The sequence below is a fragment of the Callorhinus ursinus genome, unplaced genomic scaffold, assembly GCF_003265705.2.
Source record: "Callorhinus ursinus isolate GAN/ISIS: 27379988/994484 unplaced genomic scaffold, GSC_fseal_2.0 scaffold124, whole genome shotgun sequence".
Taxonomy (NCBI): Eukaryota; Metazoa; Chordata; class Mammalia; order Carnivora; family Otariidae; genus Callorhinus; species Callorhinus ursinus.
This window is the reverse complement of record NW_027397186.1, coordinates 1-26948: the sequence shown is the minus strand read 5'-3', so window position 1 is coordinate 26948 and position 26948 is coordinate 1. Positions and strand designations below refer to the sequence as shown.

Genomic DNA, 26948 nt, shown 5'->3' with positions numbered 1-26948 from the left:
GATCACAACCCAAGCTGAAGGCATATGCCCAACCGACTGAGCCACCAAGGCATCCCCAGCCCCTAATTTTAAACCCATTCCAGCATCGACCCCAAATCCCAAGCCTTATCTGAATATCATCTAAATCAAATGTGGATGAGATTCAAGGCATAATTCATCCTAAGGCAAAAATCTTCAAGGGCACCTGGGTGGCTTAAGTGGTGGGTTAAGTGTCTGCCTTTGGTCAGGTCATGATCTCAGGGTCCTGGGATCGAGCTGCGCGCTGCGCGTAGGGCTGCCTGCTCCATGGGGAGCCTGCTTCTCCTTCTCCCTCTGCCCCTCCCCCTGCTCATGCTCACACCCTCTCTCTGAAATAAATAAAATCTTTAAAAAAAAATCTTCAGCTGTGAACCTGTGAAACCATTACAAGTTACCTGCTTCCAAAGTACAATGGTGGGACAGATAATAGGGTGAACATTCCCATTCCGAAAGGGAGCAGTTGGAAAGAGGAGAGGTATCATAGGTTCCAAGCAAGTTTGAAACCTAGCAGGGCAAATTCCATTAGATTTTAAGGGTCAAGAATTACCCTCTTTGGCTCGATGTTGTGTCCTTTGGCCCATTGGTGTGGCAGGCTCATGCTTCAGGCCCTGGACATTGGCAGTCTGGCCCACTGAAACTGAGGCTACAACCTTGCCCCCCTGGGGTCTGTCCCCTCTGGGCCTATAGTGGTAGCAGCAGTCCTACTGATCTCTGAATTGCCTTGGGGTCATTCTTCTCTTTTCTTGAAGGATAACACCTTTTGGCAGTCAGATAGGTCTATTGTCCTGTCTTGTGGAATCCCAGAAGTCTGATAGCCTTCCTTTATTATATCTTGTCTCTGTCCCCTTTAGTCAAAGCTGGCCTTGTTTCTGTTGATAAAACTTCATCTCTATTCCTGGCTTCTGCAGAGATGGCTGATTGGATCCATGAGTCACACCTGTAATCACTTTATCAAAGGATTGTCCAGCCAGACCTCGGTTTTGCCTCCTGAACATGCTTTCATATTATATGGATAGTCTGAGATTTTTCCAAACCTTCAAGTTCCGGTTCCTTTTTGCTTAACAATTCCTTCTTCAATGTATCTTTCTCCTCTCCATACATTTTACTATGAGCAGCAAGCAGAAACCAGGCCACACCTTCAACACTGCTTAGAAATCTCCTTAGCTAAATATCCAGGTTCAGCACTTAGAATTTTTACCTTCCACCCAACACTAGGACACCATTCGGCCAAGTTCTTTTTTGCTTTATAACAATCAACTTTTGTCCAGTTCCCAATAGCATGCTCCTCATTTCTTTCTGCGATCTCACCAGAATCACCTCTGATATCCATATTTCTGCCCATAGTCTCTTCAAGGCAATCTAGGCTTTTTCTAGCATGTGCCTCAAAACGCTTCCAGTCTTTACCCATTCCCAGTTTTAAAGCCACTTCTGTATTTTTAGGTATTTGTTACAGCAGCATGTCACTTCTTGGTACCAAAATCTGTATCCGTCTACTAGGTACATAACAAAGTACTGCAGACTGCGTGGCTTAAACAACAGAAATGTATTTTCTCACAGTTCTGAAGGCTAGACGTCCTAGATAGATGTTGGCAAGTTTGGTTTCTTCCGAGGCCTGCCTCCTTGGCTTGTAGGTGGCCATCTTCTGTGTCTTCACATGATCTTTCCTCTGTTCGGGCATTCCTGGTGTCTCTGTGTGTGTCCCAATTTTCTCTTTCTTGAAAGGACACCAATCAGTTGTAGTAGGGCCTCATTTTAATTTAAACACCTCTTTAAAGACCTTATCTCCACATATGGTCACATTCTGAGGTACTGGGGGTAAGGCTTCAACATATGCATGGGGCTGGATGTAATTTAGTCCATAACAATCACTCAGCATGAATAATCACCTGTGAAACTTGTTAGATTTGTCTGCATAACAATACTGTTTTCTTCCTAGTACTATGAAGTATTCCTTCGACAGTCCCCAATGGAGCCCTGCCTTCTGTTCCATGAAGGTGGGTACTGGCGTGAGCTCATAGTCCGCACCAATAGCCAAGGGCACACAATGGCCATCATCACTTTCCATCCCCAGGATTTAAGACAGGTGAGACTCACAGAATGATAAAGGGTGGCTTCTGTAGCAGCCCTTGTTTTCACTATCCTGCAGTTGGTTTTGGAAGTTTCGGGGCAGATTGCAGAAACTACACATCCACAGAATATTTGTGTGGGTTGGGAAGAGGGGTCGGGGGTGAGGAGGAGATAGCGAGGTACTCTAACCATGCTGCTGGCATAATCAAACCACAGAGACTGAGGTGAGGTTACCAAGTTAATTACCATGTGAGGACTTCCAAGTATTTTCACAAGAACTTGGCCGGTGGAAGTTGGTAGGTACTCTACTGATTCTAAAAGCCAATTCAATAGAGAGGAGAATATAGTCAGAATTTCATAACTCAAATAATATTTTACATTTGTAATTCACTTAGGGCTTTGAAACATTCCCATGTTAAAATATTCCTGTACTTAATGTGATCATCTCAACCCACCTGTAAAGTAGGTGAGAGAAGGAAAAGTATTGTCATCCTCATTTCAGATGAGCAAATAGAGGCACAGAAGTACCCAAGGTGAAGAGCCAGTAAATAGCCAAGCTAGGGCTTGAACCCACGTCATTGATTCCTGACCTTTTTTTTTTTGTAATTTAAAAAAAATGAGTATAGTTGACACACAATTCCTGTGGCCTTTTATTTTTATGTATTTTTTTAAGATTTTATTTATTTATTTGACAGAGAGAGACACAGCGAGAGAGGGAACACAAGCGGGGGGGTGGAAGAGGGAGAAGCAGGCTCCCCGCTGAGCAGGGAGCCTGATGAAGGGCTCGATCCCAGGACCCTGGGATCATGACCTGAGCTGAAGGCAGATGCTTAATGACTGAACCACTCAGGCGCCCCTCAAAGTAGATTCTAAGGCAGCAGGTATTACTAGAGATAAAAGAGAAGACTTAATAAAGGTAGAAGGTTCCATTTAAAAGGAAAATACAACAATTTAAAATTACGTACACTTAATAACTGACAGAACTACAGGAAAATACACAATGCTACTTTAATGGGAGATGCAGTAAATAATGGTGAGCACAGACAATGATAAAAACATTAGTAAGTTTAATCTACATATGTAAAAAAAAACCCTATTTATTTATTTATTGAAATTCCAGTGTAGTTAACATACAGAGTTATATTAGGCCAGGTATACAATATAGTGATTCAACAGTTCTATGCATCACACGGTGCTCATCATGACGAGTGAACTCCTTAATCCCCATCACCTACTTCACCCATCCCCCCACCCACCTCCCCTCTGGTAACCATCAGATTGTTCTCTGTAGTTAAGAGTCTGTTTCTTGGGGGCGCCTGGGTGGCTCAGTTGTTAAGCGTCTGCCTTCGGCTCAGGTCGTGATCCTAGGGTCCTGGGACAGAGCCCCATGTCGGGTTCCCCGCTCTGTGGGAAGCCTGCTTCTCCCTCTCCTGCTCCCCCTGCTTGTGTTCCCTTCTCGCTGTCTCTCTCTCTGTCAAATAAATAAATAAAATCTTAAAAAAAAAAGTCTGTTTCTTGGTTTGTATCTCTTTTTCCCTTGTTCATTTGCTTTGTTTCTTAAATGTCACATATAAGTGAAATCATATGGTATTTGTCTTTCTCTGACTGATTTATTTCACTTAGCATTTATACTGCCTAGCTCCATCCATGTTGTTGCAAATGGTAAGATTTCATTCTTTTTTATGGCTGAATAGTATCCCATTGTATATATATACCACCTCTTCTTTATCCATTCATCTGTTGATGGACACTTGGGCTGCTTCCATAATTTGGCTATTGTAAATAATGCTGCTATAAACATTAGGGTGCATGTATCCCTTTGAATTAGTGTTCTTGAATTTAAAGAAATGGGCAGAAGACATGAACAGACTATCTCTAAAGAAGACATACAGATGGCTAGCAGACACATGAAAAAATGCTCAACATCACTCATCATCAGGGAAATGCAAGTGAAAACCACAGTGCGATACCACCTCACACCTGTCGGAATGGCTAAAATCAAAAATAAAAGAAACAACAAGTGTTGGCGAGGATGTGGAGAAAAGGGAACCCTTCTGCACTGTTGGTAGGAATATACTGGTATGGCCAGTGTGGAAAACAGTATAGAGGGTACTCAAAAAGTTAAAAATAGAAATACCTTATGATCCAGTAATCGCACTACTGGGTATTTATCCCCAAAATACAATTCTTGGCCTTTTAACTCTAGAGCTCCAGCATAGTTTATTGTGATCTGTCCTGTGTCAAGCTAATGTTTAGGTTCTCTGCAGTGATGTAAGAATTTTAAAATGTTCTGAATTCAAAGAAAGAATTTAGTTACCCTGATCATTCCCTCCCATGCCCTCTTTCTTTTTTTTTTGAGAACTCACATCTGAGGTGGTATTTGAGTGGGTGGTTGGGATATTTGAAGTGGAGAGACATAAAGGGAGTTGAAAAGTTATTGCTTCTTCATAATGAGGCAAAAACTTAGTTTAGTTCCTTGTTTACAGTAGGAATAACTCTCACACTTTCTTTAGAAGACTATTAAGGAGGCTCAAATTGGAGAAAGCACCATGTCTATTGTATGGGATTTGTCAAAAGCTGATAAGCAAAGCGATGCTTCTGCCAAGATGTGTAAATAGTGTATTTTTTGTCATGTAGAACATTGCTTTATCTTAAGTGTTATTTATAATAGGATTTGAGAAAGGTGCCTTCTTGTCTGACTATTGCAAGGCTGATTATTATTGTAGAGTTTGGAGAGAAAATTTGTCAGAGATGAGTCTGTGCTTGACTCCTGATTTTGTGATCTGGGCAGGAGGAGCTCAATGTTCAGAAGGAGGCTGTCAAGAAGTTTTTCACTACTGGGCCAGGAGCAGTCTGTGACTTGACATCACTTTACTTCCAGGAAAGGTAAACCTGGGGTAGCCAGACAGCAAGCAGGGTGGCTTGCCATATTCTGAGCTGTGGCTTGCTGAGGCAGGGCTGCTGACTGGGGGGGAACTGGGCTAAGTGATACCGGCCCCTGTACACCAGCCAGGTCCCAGAACCCAGGCCAAATTTAGATGAGAGGGTGTCTGCATATACCTCCATCCCCCGAGAGGGAATTCTTCCGGATCTTTCAGGGCCATGCCATGGGGGCTGTGTCTCCTGGCTGAGATGCTGCCCACTCCCCCCCACCCCCTGCAAACCAGTAGAGATGGAATGGTCTGCTATTCCAAAATGCTTTTTTAAAAATTCTTTTCCAGGGGCACCTGGGTGGCTCAGTTGGTTAAGTGTCTGCCTTCAGCTCAGGTCATGCTCCCAGGGTCCTGGGATTGAGCCCCGCGTTGGGCTCTCTGCTCAGCGGGGAGTCTGCTTCTCCCTCTCCCTTTGCCCCCTGCTTGTGCTCTGTCTCTCAAATGAATACATAAAACCTTTTAAAAAAAATTATTTTCCAGCACTATGACGCGTTGCAGCCATCAGCAGTCCCCCTATCAGCTCCTATTTGGGGAACCCCACCTCTTTGAAGATCTCCTGGGCTTGAAGATCCGCATCTCTCCAGATGCCTTTTTCCAGATTAACACTGCTGGTGCAGAGGTGCTATATCGGACAGTGCGGGAGCTGAGCGGAGTGAACTCTAACACCATCCTCCTTGATATCTGCTGTGGAACTGGCAAGTGGCAGCCCAGGGCAGAATCTACATGCTACTTAGCTTCCATCTATCCAGCACCCAGGGCTCAAGTGGGGAGGTGATGGTGGGTGGTGCAGGCATACCATCATTGGTTTAAAATCTTAAAATAGGGACACCTGGGTGGCTCAGTCGGTTAAGCCTCTGCCGTCAGCTCAGGTGATGATCCCAGGGTCCTGGCATCCAGCCCCACATCGGACTCCCTGCTCAGTGGAGAGCCTGCTTCTCCCTCTCCCTCTGCTGCTCCCCCTGCTTGTTCTCTCTCTCTCTCTCTCTCTCTCTCAAATAAATAAAATAAATAAAATAAAATCCTAAAATATCCTCCTCTTCTCCTTCCTCAGGTGTGATTGGTTTCTCTCTGGCTCAGTATGCCTCGCAGGTCCTTGGGATTGAGTTGGTGGAACAGGCAGTAGAAGATGCCAGGTGGACTGCAGCCTTCAATGGTACACTGCTCGTGTTCTGGAGAGAAATTAAGAGCTCCAGTTGCTTCTGTGCTGTGTAAAGCATTGTGTGGGAAAGGGCATCGACTATACCCATGACCTATGGAGAAGGAGGGAGGGTGTCCTGGAGTGATTGGAGTTGGGTCCTGATGGTTTTCTAAAAGAGGTCCCAATAGCTAATCTCCCCCCTTTTTTTCTATCCAGAAGACGAGCCCGAGGCAGTGAACAGGCCTAGATGATAGGAAGAGAACTTGGCAAAACTTTGGATAATAAAGAAGAGGAGCCTTCTTGACATTAGACTCATGAGGCATTATAACATAATACAGTAGATTTCAAACAATTGTTAGCCACAGAACCTTTTCTTTGAACAAAATCGTATGCCACACTACAATATAGAAAGCAGATCTCCTTGTTCTCTCTACCCTACCTCCAGACAACTCTTGAGGCTCTGAAAATCTCTAATGTAGCAGAAAGAGCACTTGAGTAAAAGTCAAGGTTTTCTTCTTGGTATAGGTACTTATGTGCTATGTGTCACTAAGTTTTAAAATAACATGTTCTAGTATCTCAAGCTGAAAGGCCTACTGAGATATTGCAAAGGAAAATGTGTTGGCAACAATGAGGCAGGTCCAAAAGTGTTTTTTTCCTTGTTATTTGGAGGTATGCCAGACCCAAAGGCAAGATGGCAGAGCCCTGGCTCCTGTACATTTCTGTGAAGCTGAAACTCTCCCTCCCTTGCCCCTTTCCTCACTACTGGGCTTGAGTTTTGACTTCTGTCCTGGGGGCCTCTCTTCTGCAGGCATCACGAACTGTGAATTCCACGCTGGTCGAGCAGAGAAGATTTTACCACAGCTACTAAAGTCAAAGGAAGATGGGCACTTCATTGTTGCTGTGGTGAACCCAGCCCGGGCAGGACTGCGTAAGAATGGATAACTCTCCTGTTAACAGAACTAGTTGGGTGTTCTCATGATGTCCACCATCTTTAGTCCTTTACTCCCATATAGTGCTAAGGGGGCTCCCAGTGGGCTGGCTCTGACCCTACTTCTCTATTTCTAACCAATCCTAGGTGCTAGCCAGTTGGTAGTTTCTGATAACCCAGACCATGATAACTTAATTATATTAATCGCAGGGCACCTGGGTGACTCAGTTGGTTGAGCGTCTGCCTTCAGCTCAGGTCATGATGCTAGGGTCCTGGGATTGAGCCCCACATGGGACTCCCTGTTCAGTGGGGAGCCTGCTTCTCCCTCTGTCCCTCCCCCCACTTGTGCTCTCTCTCTCTCTTTCTCACTGTTTCTGTCTGAAATAAAATCTTTAAAACAAAAGTAATTATATTAATAGCAATGTGTTTCTTCCTTCAGACTATCAGGTGGTTCAAGCCATTCGAAACTGCAGGGCTATCCGCACACTGATTTTTGTTTCCTGCAAGCCCCATGGTGAAACCACAAGGAACATCATTGAGTGAGTCTTGACTTCTTTTATTATTTTATTTTTTTAAAGATTTTATTTATTGAGAGAGAGAGCATGAGAAGTGGGGACAGATGGAGAGAGAGGAGGGGGAGAAGCAGACTCCCTGCTGAGCAGGGAGCCTGATGCGGGACTCGATCCCAGGACCCCAGGATCACGACCTGAGCCGAAGGCAGCCACTTAACCAACTGAGCCACCCAGGCACCCCAATTGACTTCTTTTTTAAATTATTTTTTCCTGAATATCAAAGTAATCTGTACTTACTGTACAGATTTAGAAAACAGAGTAATATAAAGAGACAGAAAAAAGTCATTATACTACTATCAGCAGTTAGTTATAGAGCCAGGTCTCAGGTAAGGCAAGTAAAGCAACTCACTTTGGGTGCAAAATTTAGTAAGAGGGTGCACAAAATCTCAGTAATTAAGATACATTTATAATGCATTATTTTCAAAAATCAAAATTAGTCCCAAGAAAGCCATGATGAAAAACACATTAAGATCTTTTTTTTTTAAAGATTTTGTTTATTTATTTGTGTGAGAGAGAGAGAGAGAGCCAGAGCGCACACAAGCAGGAGAAGCGGCAGGCAGAGGGAGAAGCAGCCTCCCTGCTGAGCAAGGAGCCTGATGCAGGACTTGATCCCAGGACCCTGGGATCATGACCTGAGCCGAAGGCAGCCACCCAACCAACTGAGCCACCCAGGCGCCCCACATTAAGATCTTTTTAAAAAAAACCAAGATCCACTCCTGTGCTTGCTAAACCCTGTCTCACTCACCTTACTCTAATCCTGGTCCTGGTTCCAATAAAACTTTATTTAAAAAAAGCAGGGAACCAGTCTGCAGGTTATTTCCAATTTGATTTTCCAAAATATTGCATTAAAATATTATTTGTTTGATTACTGAGTATTTTGCACCCTCTTAAATTTTGCACCCAAGGTGAATGCCTCTTTCTTCGCTGTAGTTCTGGCCCTGGTCAATTCTTTTTGAATTTTGAAAAGTTTTCTTCCTTCTCTCTGTCTCTCTCTTCCTCTTCGCCTCCCTCTTTCCCTCCTTCCCTCCCTCCCTCTCCCTTTTACATAAGCAATACAATTTGCAATATTTGAACAACATAGGTGGGTATGAAGTACAGGTGATGTGCCTGGATGAAATAAGTGAGAATTAAAAGTAAATGAATTGAGCTCTCAAGTCAGTGATCTAGAAAAAAACAATAAACCTAGAGGAAACTAAAGGGAGAAATTAATAATGTTAGACAAATCCAGAAATGAATGAATGAACTACCCAACAAAAAAAAAACCCTATAGACTTGACAAATAAGCAAGAAGATGTTATTGGAAGAAGAAAATAAAATAGATAAATAAGTCTAATCAAGAATATAAAGGAATAAAACATAAAAATATAAAAAAATGAGAAAAAGCATAACTACAGCTATGAGGAAGTTTTTAGTTTTTTTTTTTTTTAAGATTTTATTTATTTACTTGACAGAGACACAGCGAGAGAGGGAACACAAGCGGGGGGAGTGGGAGAGGGAGAAGCAGGCTTCCTGCCGAGCAGAGAGCCTGATGCGGGGCTCGATCCCAGGACCCCAGGATCATGACCTGAGCTGAAGGCAGATGCTGAACGACTGAGCCACCCAGGCGCCCCTATGAGGAAGTTTTTAAAAATTATAAGAAAGTATTTTGTACAACTTGCTCACAATACATTTAAAAACCTAGATGGGCAATTTTCTGGGAAAATGAAAATGGGTAATATTAATTGCAGAGGATATAGGTAAGCCTACACAGACCAGTAACCACGGAAAAGAATGGAGAAAGTTGTCAAAGAGCTGCTTTTTTAAAAAAAAAAGATTTTATTTATTTATTTGACAGAGAGGGACACAGCGAGAGAGGGAACACAAGCAGGGGGAGTGGGAGAGGGAGAAGCAGGCTCCCTGCTGAGCAGGGAGCCCGATGCGGGGCTCGATCCCAGGACCCTGGGATCATGCCCTCAGCTGAAGGCAGACACCTAACGACTGAGCCACCCAGGCGCCCCGTCAAAGAGCTTCTACCCAAAATAAAAGCATGAGGCCCATGTGTTTTCACAGTCTTATTTCCTTGTCTGTTCTTGCATGTTTACCTCTTCCAGTTGTCTTTATTTTAATTTTTGTTACACTGTTTAAAAATGTTTTTGAGTATATGATAAAGGTGGCACCTCACAGCAATGGGAAAAAGATGGACTGTTCAATAAATGGTGATGGACAACTGGGTAGCCAGGGTGAAAAAAAAGTTGGATCTGTATCTCACCCTGTATATACCAGGATAAATTACAAAGGAGTCAGAGATTGAAATGTAAAAAGGGGAAACCATAAATGTAGCCTAGGAAATCATAGAATTTCTTTATAATCCTGGAGTGCAGAAGCCCTTTCTAACTATGAAAATTCAAAAGCCATATACTAAAAGGTAGTTAAGTCTGCCGACATAAAAAATAACTTCTCCCTTTGTTATACCATACACAGAAATGAATTCAAAACAGATCATAGAACTAAATGTAAGGGTTGAAACAGGAATAAATCTTTGTGACCTTGGGTTAGGCAAAGCTTTCTTAGATATGACATCAAAAACCCAACCAACAACAACAACAACAAAAAATATATGTATCAAATACGTGTGTGTGTGTGTGTGTGTGTGTGTGTGTGTATAATTGGACATCATCACAGTTAAAAAAACTTTTGTGCTGCAAATGATACTATCAAAAAATGAAAAGACAACTAATAGAATGGGAGAAAATATTTGCAAATCATTTATCTAATAAGGGACAGGTATCCAGAAGCCAGGCACAAAGGGCCACATCTTGTATGATTCCTTTTATAGGAAATGTCCAGACTAGGCAGATCTCAAAAGACAGAGTAGATTTATGGTTTCCTAGGGCTGAGCATTGGAGGGTTGCAGAGAAATGGGGAGTGAGGGCTAAGGAGGGTGTGATACCTTCTTGGGTTAATGAAAATATTCCAGAATTGATTGTTCTGATAGATGGACAACTCTGAGTATACTAAAAACCACTGAACAGTATAAATGGGTGAGCTATATGGTATGTGAATTATCTCTCAGTAAAACCGTTAAAAAAAAATAACTTGCATGATAAAAAGCACCAAAATCAAAGATAGGAGACAATATACAAACTGGAAAAATATTTGTAGTTTATATCATAAAGAGTTTTTTCCTTAATTTATAACAAACTCCTAGAGATTGATTTAAAAAAATGACATATCTAATGAAAGGTTAGTATCCGAAATGTATGAACAACTTATCTGGGACGCCTGGGTGGCTCAGTCAGTTGGGCATCTGTTTTTGGCTCAGGTCATGATCCCAGGGTCCTGGGTTCGAGCCCCACATCGGGCTCCCTGCTCAGCGGGGAGCCTACTTCTCCCTTTCCCTCTCCCTGCCTCCCTTTCCCTCTGCCTCCCCTGCTTGTGCTCTCTCACTCTCTCTCTGACAAATGGATAAATACAATATTTAAAAAAAAAGAACTTATCAAACTCCCAAAAAACAAAAATCCAGTTAAGAAATAGGCAGAAGACATGAATAGACATTTTTTCAAAGAAGACATGCAGATGGCCAACAGACACATGAAAAGATGCTTAACATCACTCATCAGCAAGGAAATGCAAATCAAAACTGCAATGAGATATTACCTCACTCCTGTCAGAATGGCTAAAATTAACAACACAGGAAACAACAGATGTTGATGAGGATGCAGAGAAAGGGGAACCCTCTTACACTGTTGGTGGGAACACAAGCTGGTGTAGCCACTCTGGAAAACAGTATGGAGGTTCCTCAAAAACTGAAAAATAGAACTATCCTGTGATCCAGCAACTGCACTACTAGGTGTTTACCCAAAGGATACAAAAGTAGTGATTTGAAGGGACAAATGCACCCTGATGTTTATAGTAGCATTATCAACAATAGCCAAACTATGGAAAGAGCCCAAATGTCCATTGACCAATGAATGGATAAAGAAGTTGTGGTGTGGGGGCGCCTGGGTGGCTCAGTTGGTTAAGCGACTGCCTTCGGCTCAGGTCATGATCCCGGAGTCGCGGGATCGAGTCGCGGGATCGAGTCCCGGGATCGAGTCCCGCATCGGGCTCCCGGCTCAGCGGGAGCCTGCTTCTCCCTCTGACCTTCTCCCCTCTCATGCTGTTTCTCTCTCTCTCTCTCTCTCTCTCTCTCTCTCTCTCTCTCTCTCTCAAATAAATAAATAAAATCTTTAAAAAAAAAAAAAGAAGTTGTGGTGTGTCTATATATATGTGTATATATGTGTATGTGTATATACGTGTATGTGTATATACGTGTATATATATGTGTGTGTGTGTGCACACACGCGGGAATATTACTCAGCCATCAAAAAGAATGAAATCTTGCCATTTGCAATGATAGGGATGGAGCTAGAGTGTTAAGCGAAACTAGTCAGAAAAAGACAAATACCATATGATTGCACTCATATGTGGAATTTAAGCAATGAAACAGATGAGCATGGAGGGAAAAAAGAGGCAAACCATAAAAGAGACTTTTAACTATGAAGAACAAACTGAGGGTTGCTGGAGGGGAGGTGGGCAGGGAGATGGGTTAAATGGGTGCTGGGTATTAAAGAGGGCACTTACGATGAGCACTGAGTGTTGAATGTAAGTGATGCATTACTAAATTCTACTCCTGAAATTAATATTACACTATATGTTAAGTAACTGGAATTTAAATAAAAGCTTAAAATAAAAGAAAAAGAAAAAAGTACAAAAGAAAAATGAACAGAAGAAAATATAAATGTGTTTATGAACCATGAAAAGATGCTCAGTCTCTTCCACTGTAAGTATGTGGTATGTCTCTTCAATTAGTCTTATATAATTCTCTAAAGCCATATATGTGTGTGTGTGTGTGTGTGTGTGTGTGTGTGTGTGTAATTTTTCTAATATAGGTCTTCTTAAGGTTAATATAAGATACTGTAAAGTTTTTATTGCTATTATGAATGGGATCTTTTTCATTACTTTTTCTAAGTGGTTATTGCCAACCTTGTGTCCAGCTTCCACATTCTTTTATTAGTTTTATTTGTTTTCTAGTTAATTCTCTTGCTTGGTAGCTGGCCATTTTCTTGGTAGCTGGCCATGTGACCACCATATCAAAACCAGTTTTGTCTCTCCTTCCAATACTTTTTGTTTCTTATTACACTGGATAAGAAAATGTTCCCTTGTAGGGGCGCCTGAGTGGCTCAGTCAGTTAAGCATCTGCCTTCAGCTCAGGTCATGATCTCAGGGTCCTGGGATGGAGCCCCACATGGGGCTCTCTACTCAGCAGGGAGTCTGCTTCTCCCTCTCACTTTCCCTCTGTGTATGCTCTCTCTCTCTCTTCCTCTCTCTCTCTCTCTCTCAAATAAATAAAATCTTAAAAAAATTTTTTTTAGAAAATGTTCCATGGTAGAAGCAATAGTGAATATCTTGCCTTGTTCTGATTTCAGTGGGACAGTGCTATTTAAACTGTTGAGAGTCAGCCAGGGAAACAAGAACTCTTCTGCTTTGTTGGTTTGAGAGTAAATTGGTACAACCTTTTTTAGAACAGTTTAGTGGTACATGTCTCAGGGCCTTACAAACATATAAGCCCTTCAACTCAGCCGTTCTACTAAACAACTAAAAATGTGTGCAAAGATAAAACTATTAAGGATATTCATGGAGGGACTTTTTGAAATAGTAAAGTGTTAGAAACAGCCTAAATTTCCAATAGCAAGGGATTAGATAAATAAACTATGGTACACACGTTTAATGAAATACCAATAAATGTGAGGTAGACTGACATATAGTGGAGAGATGGATATGATCTCTGATGAACTGAAGAAACTAGTTGTAAAGCAGTATGTACAATATGTAGTGTGACTCCATTTTAAGAAGCCAATTTAAATATACATATTTAGAAAGATATATCCTGAGAAGTCAGCAGCGGTTCTCCTTGGTGAGTTTATAGGTGAATTTTTGTGCCTATTTTTGCTGGACTGCCTTTGAAGTAAGCGAAATGAGTAATCTTTGAAAAATTTCAATAGAATAATCCATTAATATTTGTTAATTACCTTTCATGTACAAATCATACAGAAACATATATGACTTAGGCTGCTTGCTCTATTCACTGTTGAACTCTGTATCACAACCTGGGAACACAGAGATGAATAATAAACAGTTTTTGCCTCGTTTCCACCCTTAAAAAAATTATACTCCACTGAGGAAGATGGCTAAAAAAAAAAAAACCCAGGTAGTTACATTAAATATGGTAAATGGTGTTATAGAGAGAAACATAGGGGACTGTTGGAACACAGGGAAGGGCTTAATTTTTTTTTAAAGATTTTTTATTTATTTATTTGACAGAGGCAGAGATAGCAAGAGCAGGAACACGAGCAGGGGGAGTGGGAGGGGGAGAAGCAGGCTTCCCGCTGAGCAGGGAACCCGATGCGGGGCTCGATCCCAGGACCCTGGGATCATGACCTGAGCCGAAGGCAGACGCTTAACGACTGAGCCACCCAGGTGCCCCGGGCTTAATTTTTTTTTTAAAGATTTTGTTCATTTATTTGACAGAGACAGAGAGAGAGAAAGAGGGAGAGAGCACATAAGCAGGGGGAGCAGCAGAGAGAGAGAGAGAAGCAGGCTGTCCACTGAGCAGGGAGCCCGATGCAGGACTCGATCCCAGGACCCTGAGATCATGACCTGAGCTGAAGGCAGACGCCTAAGCAACTGAGCCACCCAGGCGCCCTGGAAGGGCTTAATTTTTAAGAAGTGGTGTTCCTATAGGTTCTCCTTGGTATCTAGGAACTAATATTATGATGTTTCTCCAGGCTGTGCTGTCCTCCAGACTCTGCTAAGAAGCTTGTTGGTGAGCCTTTTGTCCTGAGAAAAGCTGTGCCTGTGGATCTCTTCCCCCACACCCTACACTGTGAACTGGTGCTCCTCTTTGCTCGATAAGCAGCCTCCTACGGGACTGCAGGTTGTTTATTTTTTATTTTTTAATTTTTTAAAGATTTTATTTACTTGAGAGAGAGCGAATGAGCACAAGTGGGGTCAGCAGCAGAGGGAGAGGGAGAAGCAGACTCCCCGCTGAGCAGGGAGCCTGTTGCAGGGCTCGATCCCAGGACCCTGAGATCATGACCTGAGCCAAAGGCAGACGCTTAACCAACTGAGCCACCCAGGTGCCCCTGCAGGTTGTTTATTAAGGCTGGAGTTTTAGTACCTTCCAGGTCTGGCATCTTGCTACATTGCAGATCCTGAGAGCATTATTGGAGAAACCAACCTTTGGATCTCAAGCAGGAAGAATATACAGGTGCCCCTTGAACAACACGGGTTAGGGCCACTGACCCCCCTACACAGTCGAAAATCTACCTATAACTTCTGACTCCTCAAAAACTTAACTGCTATTAGCCTGCTGTTGACTGGAAGCCTTACTGATAATAGAACCAGTGAATTAACACAGATTTTGTATGTCACATGTATTATATACTGTATTCTTACAAGAAAGGAAGCTAGAGAGAATAAAATGTTATTGAGAAAATACATTTGCTGTATCTTATTTATTGAAAAAAAATCTGTGTATAAATCTGTCTGCACAGTTCAAACCTGTGTTGTTCAAGGGTCAACTATAGCAGGCCTTCTATCTGATACAGATTTATAACCTTAGTTTTCAGGTTCCCTAGCTCTCACAGATGTTGGCTTGGTTGTGGCCACTCCTCGGCCCTAGATCTAGACTGTTCTTTCCTATTGCTGTCAGCCTGTCATGGCTGCCTTGATCCTAGTTCAGTCTAATCTCCTCTGTCTGACTCTGTTTGTGGTGTGGAGACAATACAACTAAGCTTTTCTCTGCAGCTGGTAATAATAACACATTGACTTCGGTCTCTGTATTTGCTGAGAGATTTTGGTAGATATGTTCTGCATTCCTTAAGTGGCCAAGGATTAGAACTAGAAACAAATCTAGCTTTTTTAAAAAAAGTAGCATAAGCTATAATGTGCTTGCAGGGTGACTGTGTGATCTCAGAGCTTCATCCCTTTGGGTTTTCTAGGCTTTGAAGTTCTAGAATACCCTTCAAAAATGGTAGGAACAATAGCACCAATCAGCTCTCACATATGGAAGGAGAATTGGTTATAGTAGAGACACTGGGAAAGAAGATCTTCAAAGAAGAGACTGAATACCCGTAACTGTGCCATGTAGTATATGGATGCAGAAAGCTCCACAATCCTCTAATGATCTAGTATATAATAAACTGGATATGGAAACTGACATCCTCTAGTCCATGATTTCTTCAACTCTGGAGTTGTCCCTGGTTACTTCTCCAACAATTTGGATTGTATTTTAAGTCTTTTAACAGCCTAAAGACATGTACAAAACTGATTTACAAAATTATATTGGGTCAACTAGTATTTTTCTCAATCCTAAATATGGAGAAACCTCCTCAGAAAAAAATGTGGCCATTAAAGCCACTACATACATATCCATTTAAAAAATGCTAGAAAGAAATGTAAAGTGATTTAAAAAAAGTGTTGACTTATGGCAGTCCGATAAGTTTTATTTTCATTTCCCTATTTTTCATTTTATGTAATGGGAAAGCAACTTTTATCTTCTCTTTTGTTCCTCATATCTGTAAGTGGCAAAACTGTCTATTAGTTACCTAAGCCAGAAACCAGAGTTAGGTCTCTCAGTCTCATACCCAACTGCCTACAAAGGGGGTTCCACCTGGATATCTTCTGGGTACTCCAAACTCAACATATCTAATGTTGCATGCTTCATATCTGTCCCCCAAACTTGTTCTTCCTCCTATATTCCCAGTCTTGATGAATATACCAATCTATTCAGTCACTCAAGCCAAAAGCTTGGGAATTATATCTGAGTCCTTCTTCTCTGTCTCCTTCCCCCATCCAACATATCACCAAGTCTCCATCCCTGTAGGTTACCATCGTTTCTTACCGCATTATTGCTCAAAAGGCCATCTTCTTTTTTAAAAGATTTTATTTATTTTATTATTTATTTGAGAGAGAGAGAGCACAGGCAGGGGGAGGGGCAGAGGCAGAGGGAGAAGCAGGCTCCCCGCTGAGCAGGGAGCCTGATGTGGGGCTCGATCGTGACCTGAGCTGAAGGCAGATGCTTAACTGAGTGAGCCACCCAGGTGCCCCTCAAAAAACCATCTTCTTAACTGATGCTGTGGTATCCACTCTTGCCCCTATCCATTCCATTCTCTACAGCCATAGTGAGTTTTCTAAAATACCAATGTCATTATGTTTCTCCAGTGCTTAAAATCTGTCATTGGCTTCTTACTGCTTTTAAAAAGTCCAAAATTCTTTAAAAAAAATGATTTTATTTATTTATTTATTTGAGAGTAAGAGAGAGCATGAGCTTGGGGTAGGGGCAGAGGGGAAGGGAGAAGCAGACTCCTCACTGAGTAGGGAGCCTGACTCGGGCTGTGAACCCAGGACCCCGAGACCACGACCTGAGCCAAAGGCAGACACCCAACTGACTGAGCCACTCAGGTGCCCCAAAAAGTCCAAAATTCTTTTTTTTTTAAGTCCAAAATTCTTGATGCACCCTCTATACCCCTTCATAATCTGGACAGCCTTATTTTTCTATGCATTAAATTCCTTTCCCTGGAAAAGATAAATTTCTCCCATTCTGGTCCTTTTCATACTCTGTTCCTCAGCTTGGAATGCACTTTTCATTACCTCTTCTGGCTAATTTTACTTATCTTTCTGTTTTTAACTTAGATATTCCCCTAGGAATATAAAATTGGCTGTATAATCAGCTTCCTGCTAATTTTGTTAGTGTTATTATCTTGTAAGATGATTTTAGAATCATGCTTCTGTCATCTTTATCATGAAAACTTTCAAATATACAAGAAAGTTGAAAGAATAGCACAACGAACACCAATATATTCACCAAGGTTCAGCAAATGTTAATATTTTGCCATATTTACTTTATCTGTGTATCTGCTCTTTGGTAAACTATTTGAAAGTAAGTTGTAGACATGCCACTTCACCTTTAATCCCTCAGCATACATCTTCTAAGCAGGACCTTTTTCTATGTAACTCTATGGTACATGATACCATAAGCACAGCTAAAAGAAATTAACAGTACCTCACTGATCTTCACAAATATTATCTAATATCGAATCCAGTGCTTCCTGAAGTATGGTTTGCAGACCGCTTGATGGTACACAGGGAGATAAGGAGCTTGGACCATAGTATATCAGTGAACCACATACTTCACTGAGAAAGTATGTCATAAAAACTGAATAAAACAATGTGCTTAGTGACATAGTTCATTTACATCTATGGGCTGTTTGAGTAGCACTGCTCTGTATTCACATTTCCCCAGCTGTCTCCTAAATGTCTTTTTTTTAAGATTATTTATTTATTTATTTATTTGAGAGAGAGAAAGAGCACAAGCAGGGGGAACAGCAGAAGGAGAGGAAGAAGCAGGCTGTCTGCTGGGCAGGGAGCCTGACACGGGGCTCGATCCTAGGACTCTCGGATCATTACCTGAACCAGAGGCAGATGCTTAACCGACTGAGCCACCCAGGTGCCCGTAAATGTCTTTTATTTAAAGATTTTATTTATTTATTAGAGAAGGAGAAAGAAGACTCCCTGCTGATCAGGGAGCCTGATGCGGGACTTGATCCCAGGACTCTGGGATCATGACCTGAGCCGAAGGCAAGTGGTTAACCAACTGAGCCACCCAGGCGCCCTCCTAAATGTCTTTTTTTTTTAATTTTTTTATTGTTATGTTAATCACCATACATTACATCATTAGTTTTTGATGTAGTGTTCCATGATTCATTGTTTGTGCCTAACACCCAGTGCTCCATGCAGAATGTGCCTTCTTTAATACCCATCACCAGGCTAACCCATCCCGCCACCCCCCTCCCCTCTAGAACCCTCAGTTTGTTTTTCAGAGTCCACAGTCTCTCATGGTTCGTCTCCCCCTCCGACTTACTCCCCTTCATTCTTCCCCTCCTGCTATCTTCTTCTTTTTTTTTTCTTAACATATATTGCATTATTTGTTTCAGAAGTACAGATCTGTGATTCAACAGTCTTGCACAATTCCTAAATGTCTTTGATAGCCATATATATGGCTATATGTTCATATGTTGCATTTGGGTGTGGTGTTTCTTTTAATTTAGAACAGTCTCTCCACTTTTTTTTTTTTTTTAATGGCACTGACTTTAAGAGACTGGCTCTGCCCCACATTAGGAATCTAATTGTAGTGTCACCAGCCATCCTGTGACTGTCCTGCTTTAAAAACTGGTCCTGTATCCCAGAATAGGATGCTTTGTTTCCTTATGGTGGTGTTTAGCTCTTCCTTCCAGCCCCTGAATTTCCTGTAAATGAGAAGTGCTTGGGATCAGAGGCTTGATTTGATTCGATTAAACCATTTTTTATAAGAATGCTTCATGAGCAATGTCGTGTGCTTTATGTCACATCTTAGCAGGAGGCATGTAATGTAAGTTGTCCACTCTTAGTGAAGGTGATGATTTAGGTAGTGGCCCTCAGAACTCCCCATGTGATTTTCTCTTTATAATTAACAAGAAATCTGTTGGGTGTTACTTTGGTACCATATGATTGTCCTGTTCCCCAGTAACATCTCACCTAAAGATTTTAGCATCCGTTGATTATTGTTTCCTGACTCAGTAATTTGGTTTTCTGATTTTTAAAATGTATTCCCTGGCTTGGTGATTTAATTGGGGTTGGAAAATGTTGATTCCCTAATTCTGTCATCCAGTCTATTTTTCTTAGCTGGCATTCTTGTGTTTTGTTTTGTTTTTTTAATTTTATTTATTTGACAGAGAGAGACACAGTGAGAGAGGGAACACAAGCAGGGGGAGTGGGAGAGGGAGAAACAGGCCTCCCGCAGAGCAGGGAGCTGATGCAGGGCTCGATCCCAAAGGCAGATGCATAATGACTGAGCCACCCAGGCGCCCCAAGGCATTCTTGTGTTTTGATGAGCTTTTCCTCATCTATGGAATATGAATCAAAAAGGGGAAGTAAAAGCCTAATTCCCCTTGAACAGGAATTTTCAGAGCCAGAAGTTGATGTAATAGTTATTTCCAATAGTAGCAGTTTTATTGATTTATTTTTATATTGACTCAGTGTTTTTCTTATTTAAATTCAGTATTTTACACTCAGTTCAGACACTTTCTTTGTAATATTAGCCCAAATTTTCTCATTTGGCCAGTGATAGTCCCTTCAGGCTGGCTCCCATGTCCTTTTTTTGTACATTTTTTTAAAGTTTTTATTTTAATCCCAGTTAGTTAACATACAGTGTAATATTAATTTCAGGTGTACAATATAGTGATTCAACACTTCCATACAACACCTGGTGCTCATCACAAGTGCACTCCTTAATTCCCATCACCTATTTAACCCACCATCCCCCTCCTCCCCTCTGGTAACCACGAGTTTGTTCTCTATAGTTCAGAGTCTGTTTCTTGGCTTACCTCTCTCTCTTTTTTTTTTCCCTTTGCTCATTTGTTTTGTTTCTTAAATTCCACAGGAGTGAAGTCTTTCTCTGACTGACCTATTTTGCTTAGCATAATACTCTGTAGCTCCATCCGTGTCATTGCAAGTGGCAAGATTTCTTTTTTTTATGGCTGAATAATATTCCATTGTGTGTGTGTGTGTGTGTGTGTGTGTGTATACCACATCTTCTTTATCCATTCATCAGTCAGTGGATGGGCTGTTTCCATAGTTTGGCTATTGTAGACAACGCTGCTATAAACATTGGGGTGTATGTATCCTTTTGAATTAATATTTTTGTATTCTTCGGGTAAATACCTAGTAGTGCAATTGCTGGATGGAAGGGTAGTTCTATTGTTAACTTTTTGAGGAACTCCATACTGTTTTCCAGAGTGGCTGCACCAGTTTGCATTCCCACCAACAGTGCAAGAGGGTTCCCCTTTCTCCACATCCTCGCCAACACCTTTTCTTTCTTGTGTTGTTGATTATAGTCACACAAGAAATGAATAATCCAATTAAAATATGGGCAGAAAACATGAATAGACATTTTTCCAAAGAAAACCTACAGATGGCCAACAGATACATGAAAAGATGCTCAACATCACTCATCAGGGAGATGCAAATTAAAACTACAATGAGATATCACCTCACACCTGTCAGAATGGCTAAACTCCCATGTCCTTTTGACATTCCTGCATGAGTCTTCGAGCACTTCCTTAGATTCTGGTACAAGATTCCTACGCTCACCATACATTTCCCTGCCCCAGTCCTGGAAACAGCCATTTCCACGGAACCCTGGTTCCTTTTAATGGAGAATGGTATTTAGAAACTAAGACCTGGATGCTGAATGTTAAAAGCAAAATCTAATAGTACTGTATTTCTGTCTGTGAGTTGTAAAACATTAGTACAGTGACCAACTGTCTTGATTTACTCAACCTGGGACTTTAAGTGTTAAAACCAGGAGCATCCTATGCAAACTGGTAGAACAAGTTGGTGACCTGGAATTGGTCACATTGTTAATAGTAATGATTAAGAAAGAACAGTGGAGGGGCGCCTGGGTGGCTCAGATGGTTAAGCGTCTGCCTTCGGCTCAGGTCATGATCTCAGGGTCCTGGGATCGAGTCCCACATCAGGCTCCTTGCATAGCAAGGAGCCTACTTCTCCCTTGGCCTGCCACTCCCCCTGCTTATACTCTCCCCCCCCTCTGGCAAATAAATAAATAAAATATTAAAAAAAAAAGAAAGAACAATGGAAATTGGAGTTGTGATATGTATACCAGTAGTAGCTAAAGTAGCTGTAAATTACCAGGAGATTTAAGGGTTTGTACTAAATCTCTTCCAACTGTAAAATATCTAGGTCTAGAGCAGTGGATCACGAACTTCACTGCACATTAGTATCGCCTGGAGAGCAATTTAAAGTACTGAGCCTTGGACCCAGGACATTCCAATTTAATTGGTTTAAGAAGGGTCTTAGGTGTCAGTATTTAAAAAATGCCCCCCACCCCAGTGATTCTCATGTGCTGCCAGGTTTGAGAACCAGTGGTCTGGGTAGGGCTTTGCCTTTCAAAGTGTGGCCCCTGGACCAGCAGGAGTGGCATCATCACCTAGGAGCTTGTTAGAAATGCAAACTTTCAGACTTCACCCCAACTCGATGAGAAACTGGGGATGGGGCCCACCAATTTGTGTTGTAACATACTCCCAGGAGATTCTGATGCTCACTCAAGTTTGAGACCCACTTGTTCAGAGCAACTGTTCCTCAACCTTGGTTGCACATTAGAATCACCTGGGGACCTTTCAAAACAGAGGTTCCTGGGTGTCACCTCCTTAGAAAGTCAGATTGCCTTCATTTTGGATGTGGCCCTAACATTGTTATTTTAAAAACTCTCTAGATGACTCTAATGTGCAAGTAAGGCTGAAAACCATGGTCTGGGGTTTTTGTCTCCAAGCCTGGTGTTTGACTTGATGAGTGACAGTGCACATCAGATTGCAGATAAAAAACTAGGTGTGTAATGCATAGGCCAAATATCTTGCTTTTTTGCTTCCTCCTCGTCTAGACCCACCCCGGGTCTCTAAGCACTGGTTTGCACTCCTTTGAAAAGATTTTCGCCTGGGTGGCTCAGTTGGTTAAGCAGCTGCCTTCGGCTCAGGTCATGATCCCAGAGTCCTGGGATCGAGCCCCGCATCAGGATGCCTGCTTCTCCCTCTCCCTCTGCCTGCCTCTCTGCCTACTTGTGCTCTCTCTCTCTCTCTGTCAAATAAATAAATAAAATCTTAAAAAAAAAGATTTTCATCCCTTGAAAGCATTCCCTTTACCATTCTTCCAGCAGTTATTTTGGTAGGTGTGGTAGAGAGTGGGCTTGAGATACCATCAGTTGCTAGTAATTCTAGCCAAGCCTTAAAGTAACCCTCACCCATGGCAAGAGAAAAGTGAGCTCATTTTTTAAAGAGATTTTATTTATTTATTTGACAGGGAGAGAGATTGAGAGAGCACAAGCCGGGGGGGAGCAGGAGAGGGAGAAGCAGGCTCCCCACTGAGCAGGAAGCCCAATGCAGGGCTCGATCCCAGGACCCCAGGATCATGACCTGAGCTGAAGGCAGACACCTGACCACTGAGCCACCCAGGCACCCCTAAAAGTGAGCTCATTTTAACATTAATGTAGGACAGTTGTTTTAAGGATTTCTCCTCAGCCTGCTTCTGACCTGTCTTCAGAAGTAGCTTCTCATTAGGCTCAACCTAGAGTTGCTGAACCTATGAGTGCAATTTTGCCATTGCCCTGAGTGCAGGTTTGGAGTTTTACCTACGGCGGTGGTTCCTAGTCTCAGCTTCATGATGGACTCATCTGGGAGCTTTTAAAAAAAGCTCCTGGTTCCTGGGGCTTGGTCCCTAACCCCAGATATTCTGATTTAATTGATCTGGGGTATGGCTCAAGGATCTGGGGTTTTAAAAGATCTCCCAAGGCGATTGTAATGTGCGGTCGGGGTTATTATCCTCTGATTAGGGCTGTGGTTCCCAAACTTGTCTGCATAATAAAATTCCACAGGAATCTTTTAAAGTTTCCAAAACCCAGGCCACACCCAGCACCAATTAAATAATCACAGCCTCTGGGGTGGGACATAGGCATTGGTAATTTTGAAGTTTCCCCAGTGATTCCAATGTGCAGCCAAGTGTTGAGAACCATGGGGTTAGGGTATTTGATGGTTTGGGGTTTGGAAGGGAGAAGAGAATGATTGTCATTTGCTGAGCTGTAAGTCTTCTGACCCTTCATCTTCAAAATCACATTGCCAATTTATAATTTACAGGGGCGTCATTGTCATTTTTCTAAGAGCTGTATTTCAAAATGGCATGGCCATAAAATGCAGTCATGAACCAAATGAAGCTCCCTCAGAGCTTACCAATTATTCAAGTGCAAAAGGACAATCGAAATGGAATATAATTATGTCCCAGACTTAAAAATTTTCTATCAGCTGCTTTGGTTCTAGCATTATATGTATTTCCACATTATATTTCCCATTGTTTCTTCTCAAAGATTAAGTGGGATGGCAATGCTGACATCCAGCCCAGATTCATATAGTGGAGGAACATGTCAATATCAAGTCCATTCCTAACTGTTAGGGATCCTCAGAGTACACAGAGGGGGAGAGGCCTTTGCTCTGAGGACCTAAAAAAAGGAATTTAAATATTTAAAAGTGTTGGCATTTACTGCTTGCTGATTTGTAACCAATCCAAGGAATACCTGAGAAGAGAGGTCCTTATTATATATACTTAGCTGTTTAATAGTTTTCCTCCTCCAACTAGACTGTAAGCTTTGAAGGCATAAGGGCTATCTCCTGTTCACTGTTGCATCTCTGTTTAGCACCCAGTCCAGTGTCTGAAATGTGCAGGTGCTCAGAGAGGCCATATAGCATACTGGCCAAGAGGACCAGCTTTGGAATCAGTCTGACCTGGCCTTGAATCCCGGCTCCATCACTTACATGCTGTGTGACCTTGGGTGAGTTACTTAACCTCTCCAGCCCTCTGTTCCCTGCCCCTCTCCCTGTAAAAGAAGGGTAATAATAGTATGTAGCTCATGGGATTGTTGTGACCCATTCAGCAAGACATTATTTGTAAAGCACCTTGCAAATTGCCTGGCTCCTAGTTTGCGTGCAGTAGGGTGGGAGTTATTCTTAATAATCCAATTACTTGTTAAAGGAATAAATGGATGTCATAGCCTGCTTTCCCTTCCCTCTCTTGAGATTAACAAGCCAAAATAACCCAATCAATTTGGTTTCTGTAAGATTTCAATACTTAATTTCAGGCAAATAAAACCAACGACACATTGGAAAGAGTCTCTTCCCTGTTAGTGTTGGTGTTTCTCAGCATTTACGTTATAGTCAAATATTGCAACTTCTAGTAAAAAGTTTAAATAGAGTTTGGAGAAAAAAATGAAGCATAGAAAACAGATAAGGCCATCCCTCTCATTTTGTCACCCTCAAAATATTGGTTACTAAAATAACCCACTTGTCAAATCCCTTTGTACTGCTGTGAGAAGTGCTAATGTAAGACATGTTTTCTGAAAATAACCGTGATGAGGTGTCATGAATTAAGGGCTTTGGTACAGAAGTGATAAAGTTTCCTTCTGGGTAGAATAGCTCAGGATCATAAATTGCACACAACCTCTACTGGCTTACCTTTTCCACCTCCTAAAAGGAAACTAGTTTTTTTTTTTTTAAACTACACATACTATAAATGCTGCATAGTAGGATTCTAGATTAGATCCTAAACAGAAAAAGGACATTAGTGGAAAAATCGGTGAAGTTGGACTGAAGTCTGTAGTTTAGTAAATAGTATTGTACTATATTGTTAGTGTCGTAGTTTTGATCAACGTACCAGAGTTATGTGAGGTGTTCGTGTTAGGGGAAGCAGGGTGAAGTGTATACAGGAACTCTGTACTATGTTTACAGCTCTTCTGCACATCTAAAATTATTTCGAAATTAAAAAAAAAAACCCAAAACAGTCTTTTAAAAACTAAGCATATTGATTGAAAGCTAATTCTAGTAAAACCAAGTGTGTTCAGGCAGGTGTTCAGGCCAGGGCTCCAGGGATAGAATAGTGCTCACCCAGATACCCAGTTATGTGCATAAGCATTACCTGTGACAAGGTGACAAGGGGGCAGGAGTAGCAGGTAGCTATTATTTTACAATAAGGAATTTCTGGCAGCCTATCAAAAAGCAGTTCCTTTCTTTCAGTATAAGTTAGCCTGGTTCAAAACACAGCAGCCTGACCTAAAAGAGGTCCAAATATACATGCTCCAGTCAAAAGACATAGGGTGTCAGAATGGATGAAAAAAACGACCCATCTACATGCTGCCTACAAGAGACTCATTTTACACCTAAAAATATGCACATTTGAAAATGAGGAGATGGAGAAGTATTTATCACGCAAACGGGTGTCAAAAGAAAGCTGGAGTAGCAATATGTATATTGGACACACTAGACTTTTTTGAAGATTTATTTGAGAGAGAGAGTGCGCACAAGCTTGAGTACATGAGTGGGGGGAGGGGCAGAGGAAAAGAATCTCAAGCAGACTCCCCGCTAAGTGTGGAACCCAACGCGGGGCTTGATCTCACAACCCTGAGATTACAACCTGAGCCAAAACCAAGAGTTGGACACTCAACCAACTGAGCCACCCAGGTGCCCCTGGGCAAACTAGACTTTAAAACAAAGACTGTAACAAGAGGTAAAGGAGGACACTATATCATAATAAAGGAGACAATCCAAAAAGAAGACTTAACAATTTTAAGTAGCTAGGCACCCAATATGGGAGCACCTAAATATATGAAACAGTTATTAATAGATATAAAGGAACTAATTGATTATAATACAATAATAGTAGGGGACTTTAACACCCCACTTACATCAGTGGACAGATCATCGAACCAGAAAATCAACAAGGAAACAATGGCTTTGAATGACGCACTGGACCAGATGGACTTAACATATATATTCAGAACATCCCATCCTAAAACAGCAGAATACACATTCTTTTCAAGTGCATATGGGACATTCTCCAGAATACATCACATATTAGGTCACAAATCAGGCCTCAACAAATACAAAAAGACAAGTCATACCACGCCCCTTTTCTGATGGTAGTGCTATGAAACTAGAAGTCAACTGCAAGAAAACATTTTGAAAGACTACAAATACATGAAGGTTGAGCAACATGCTACTAAACTATGAATGGATGAATGGATGAACCAAGAAATCAAAGAAGAAATGAAAAAATACATGGAAACGAAAGAGAATGAAAACATAATGATCCAAAACTTTTGGGATATAGCAAAAGCGGACGTAAGAGGGAAGTATATAGCAATATAGGCCTACCTTAAGAAGCAAGAAAAATCTCAAGTAAACAACCTAACTTTACATCTAAAGGAGCTAGAAAAAGAACAACAAATAAAGCATAAAGCTAGCAGAAGGAAGCAAATAATAAAGATTAGAGCAGAAATAAATGATATAAAACTAAAAAAAAAACTATTAAAACAGATCAATGAAACCAGGAGCTGGTTCTTTGAAACAATTAATAAAATTGATAAACCACTAGCCAGTCATTTGCTGGCTAATGACTAGCCACTTTTTTCTTAAAAAAGAAAAAGGAAAGGACCTGAATAAATCACAAATGAGAGAGAAATAACAACCAACACCACAGAAATACAATTATAAGAGAATATTATGAAAAACTATATGCCAACAAATTAGACAACCTGGGAAAAATGGATAAATTCCTAGAAACATGAACTACCAAAACTGAAACAGGAAGAAATAGAAAACTTGACCAGACTGATAACCTGC

The 26948-nt window shown here is 41.4% G+C and overlaps 1 protein-coding gene across 5 annotated transcripts in view; it reads left to right on the top strand.

Annotated features, from left to right (window-relative positions):
• TRMT2B (tRNA methyltransferase 2 homolog B) overlaps nt 1–23989 on the top strand; it is a 52434-nt gene extending 28445 nt beyond the window's left edge. For 3 of the 5 annotated variants that reach the window (XM_025875127.2, XM_025874975.2, XM_073889961.1), the window contains 7 exons: nt 1955–2101; nt 4877–4971; nt 5499–5713; nt 6070–6171; nt 6965–7084; nt 7524–7623; nt 14463–15669. In XM_025875127.2, the coding sequence (XP_025730912.1) occupies nt 1955–2101; nt 4877–4971; nt 5499–5713; nt 6070–6171; nt 6965–7084; nt 7524–7623; nt 14463–14589 (906 nt within the window). In that variant the 3' untranslated portion in view covers nt 14590–15669. The other 2 variants (XM_025875052.2, XM_073889960.1) reach the window with 2 other exon arrangements.
• The last annotated feature ends 2959 nt before the right edge of the window (nt 23990–26948 follow it).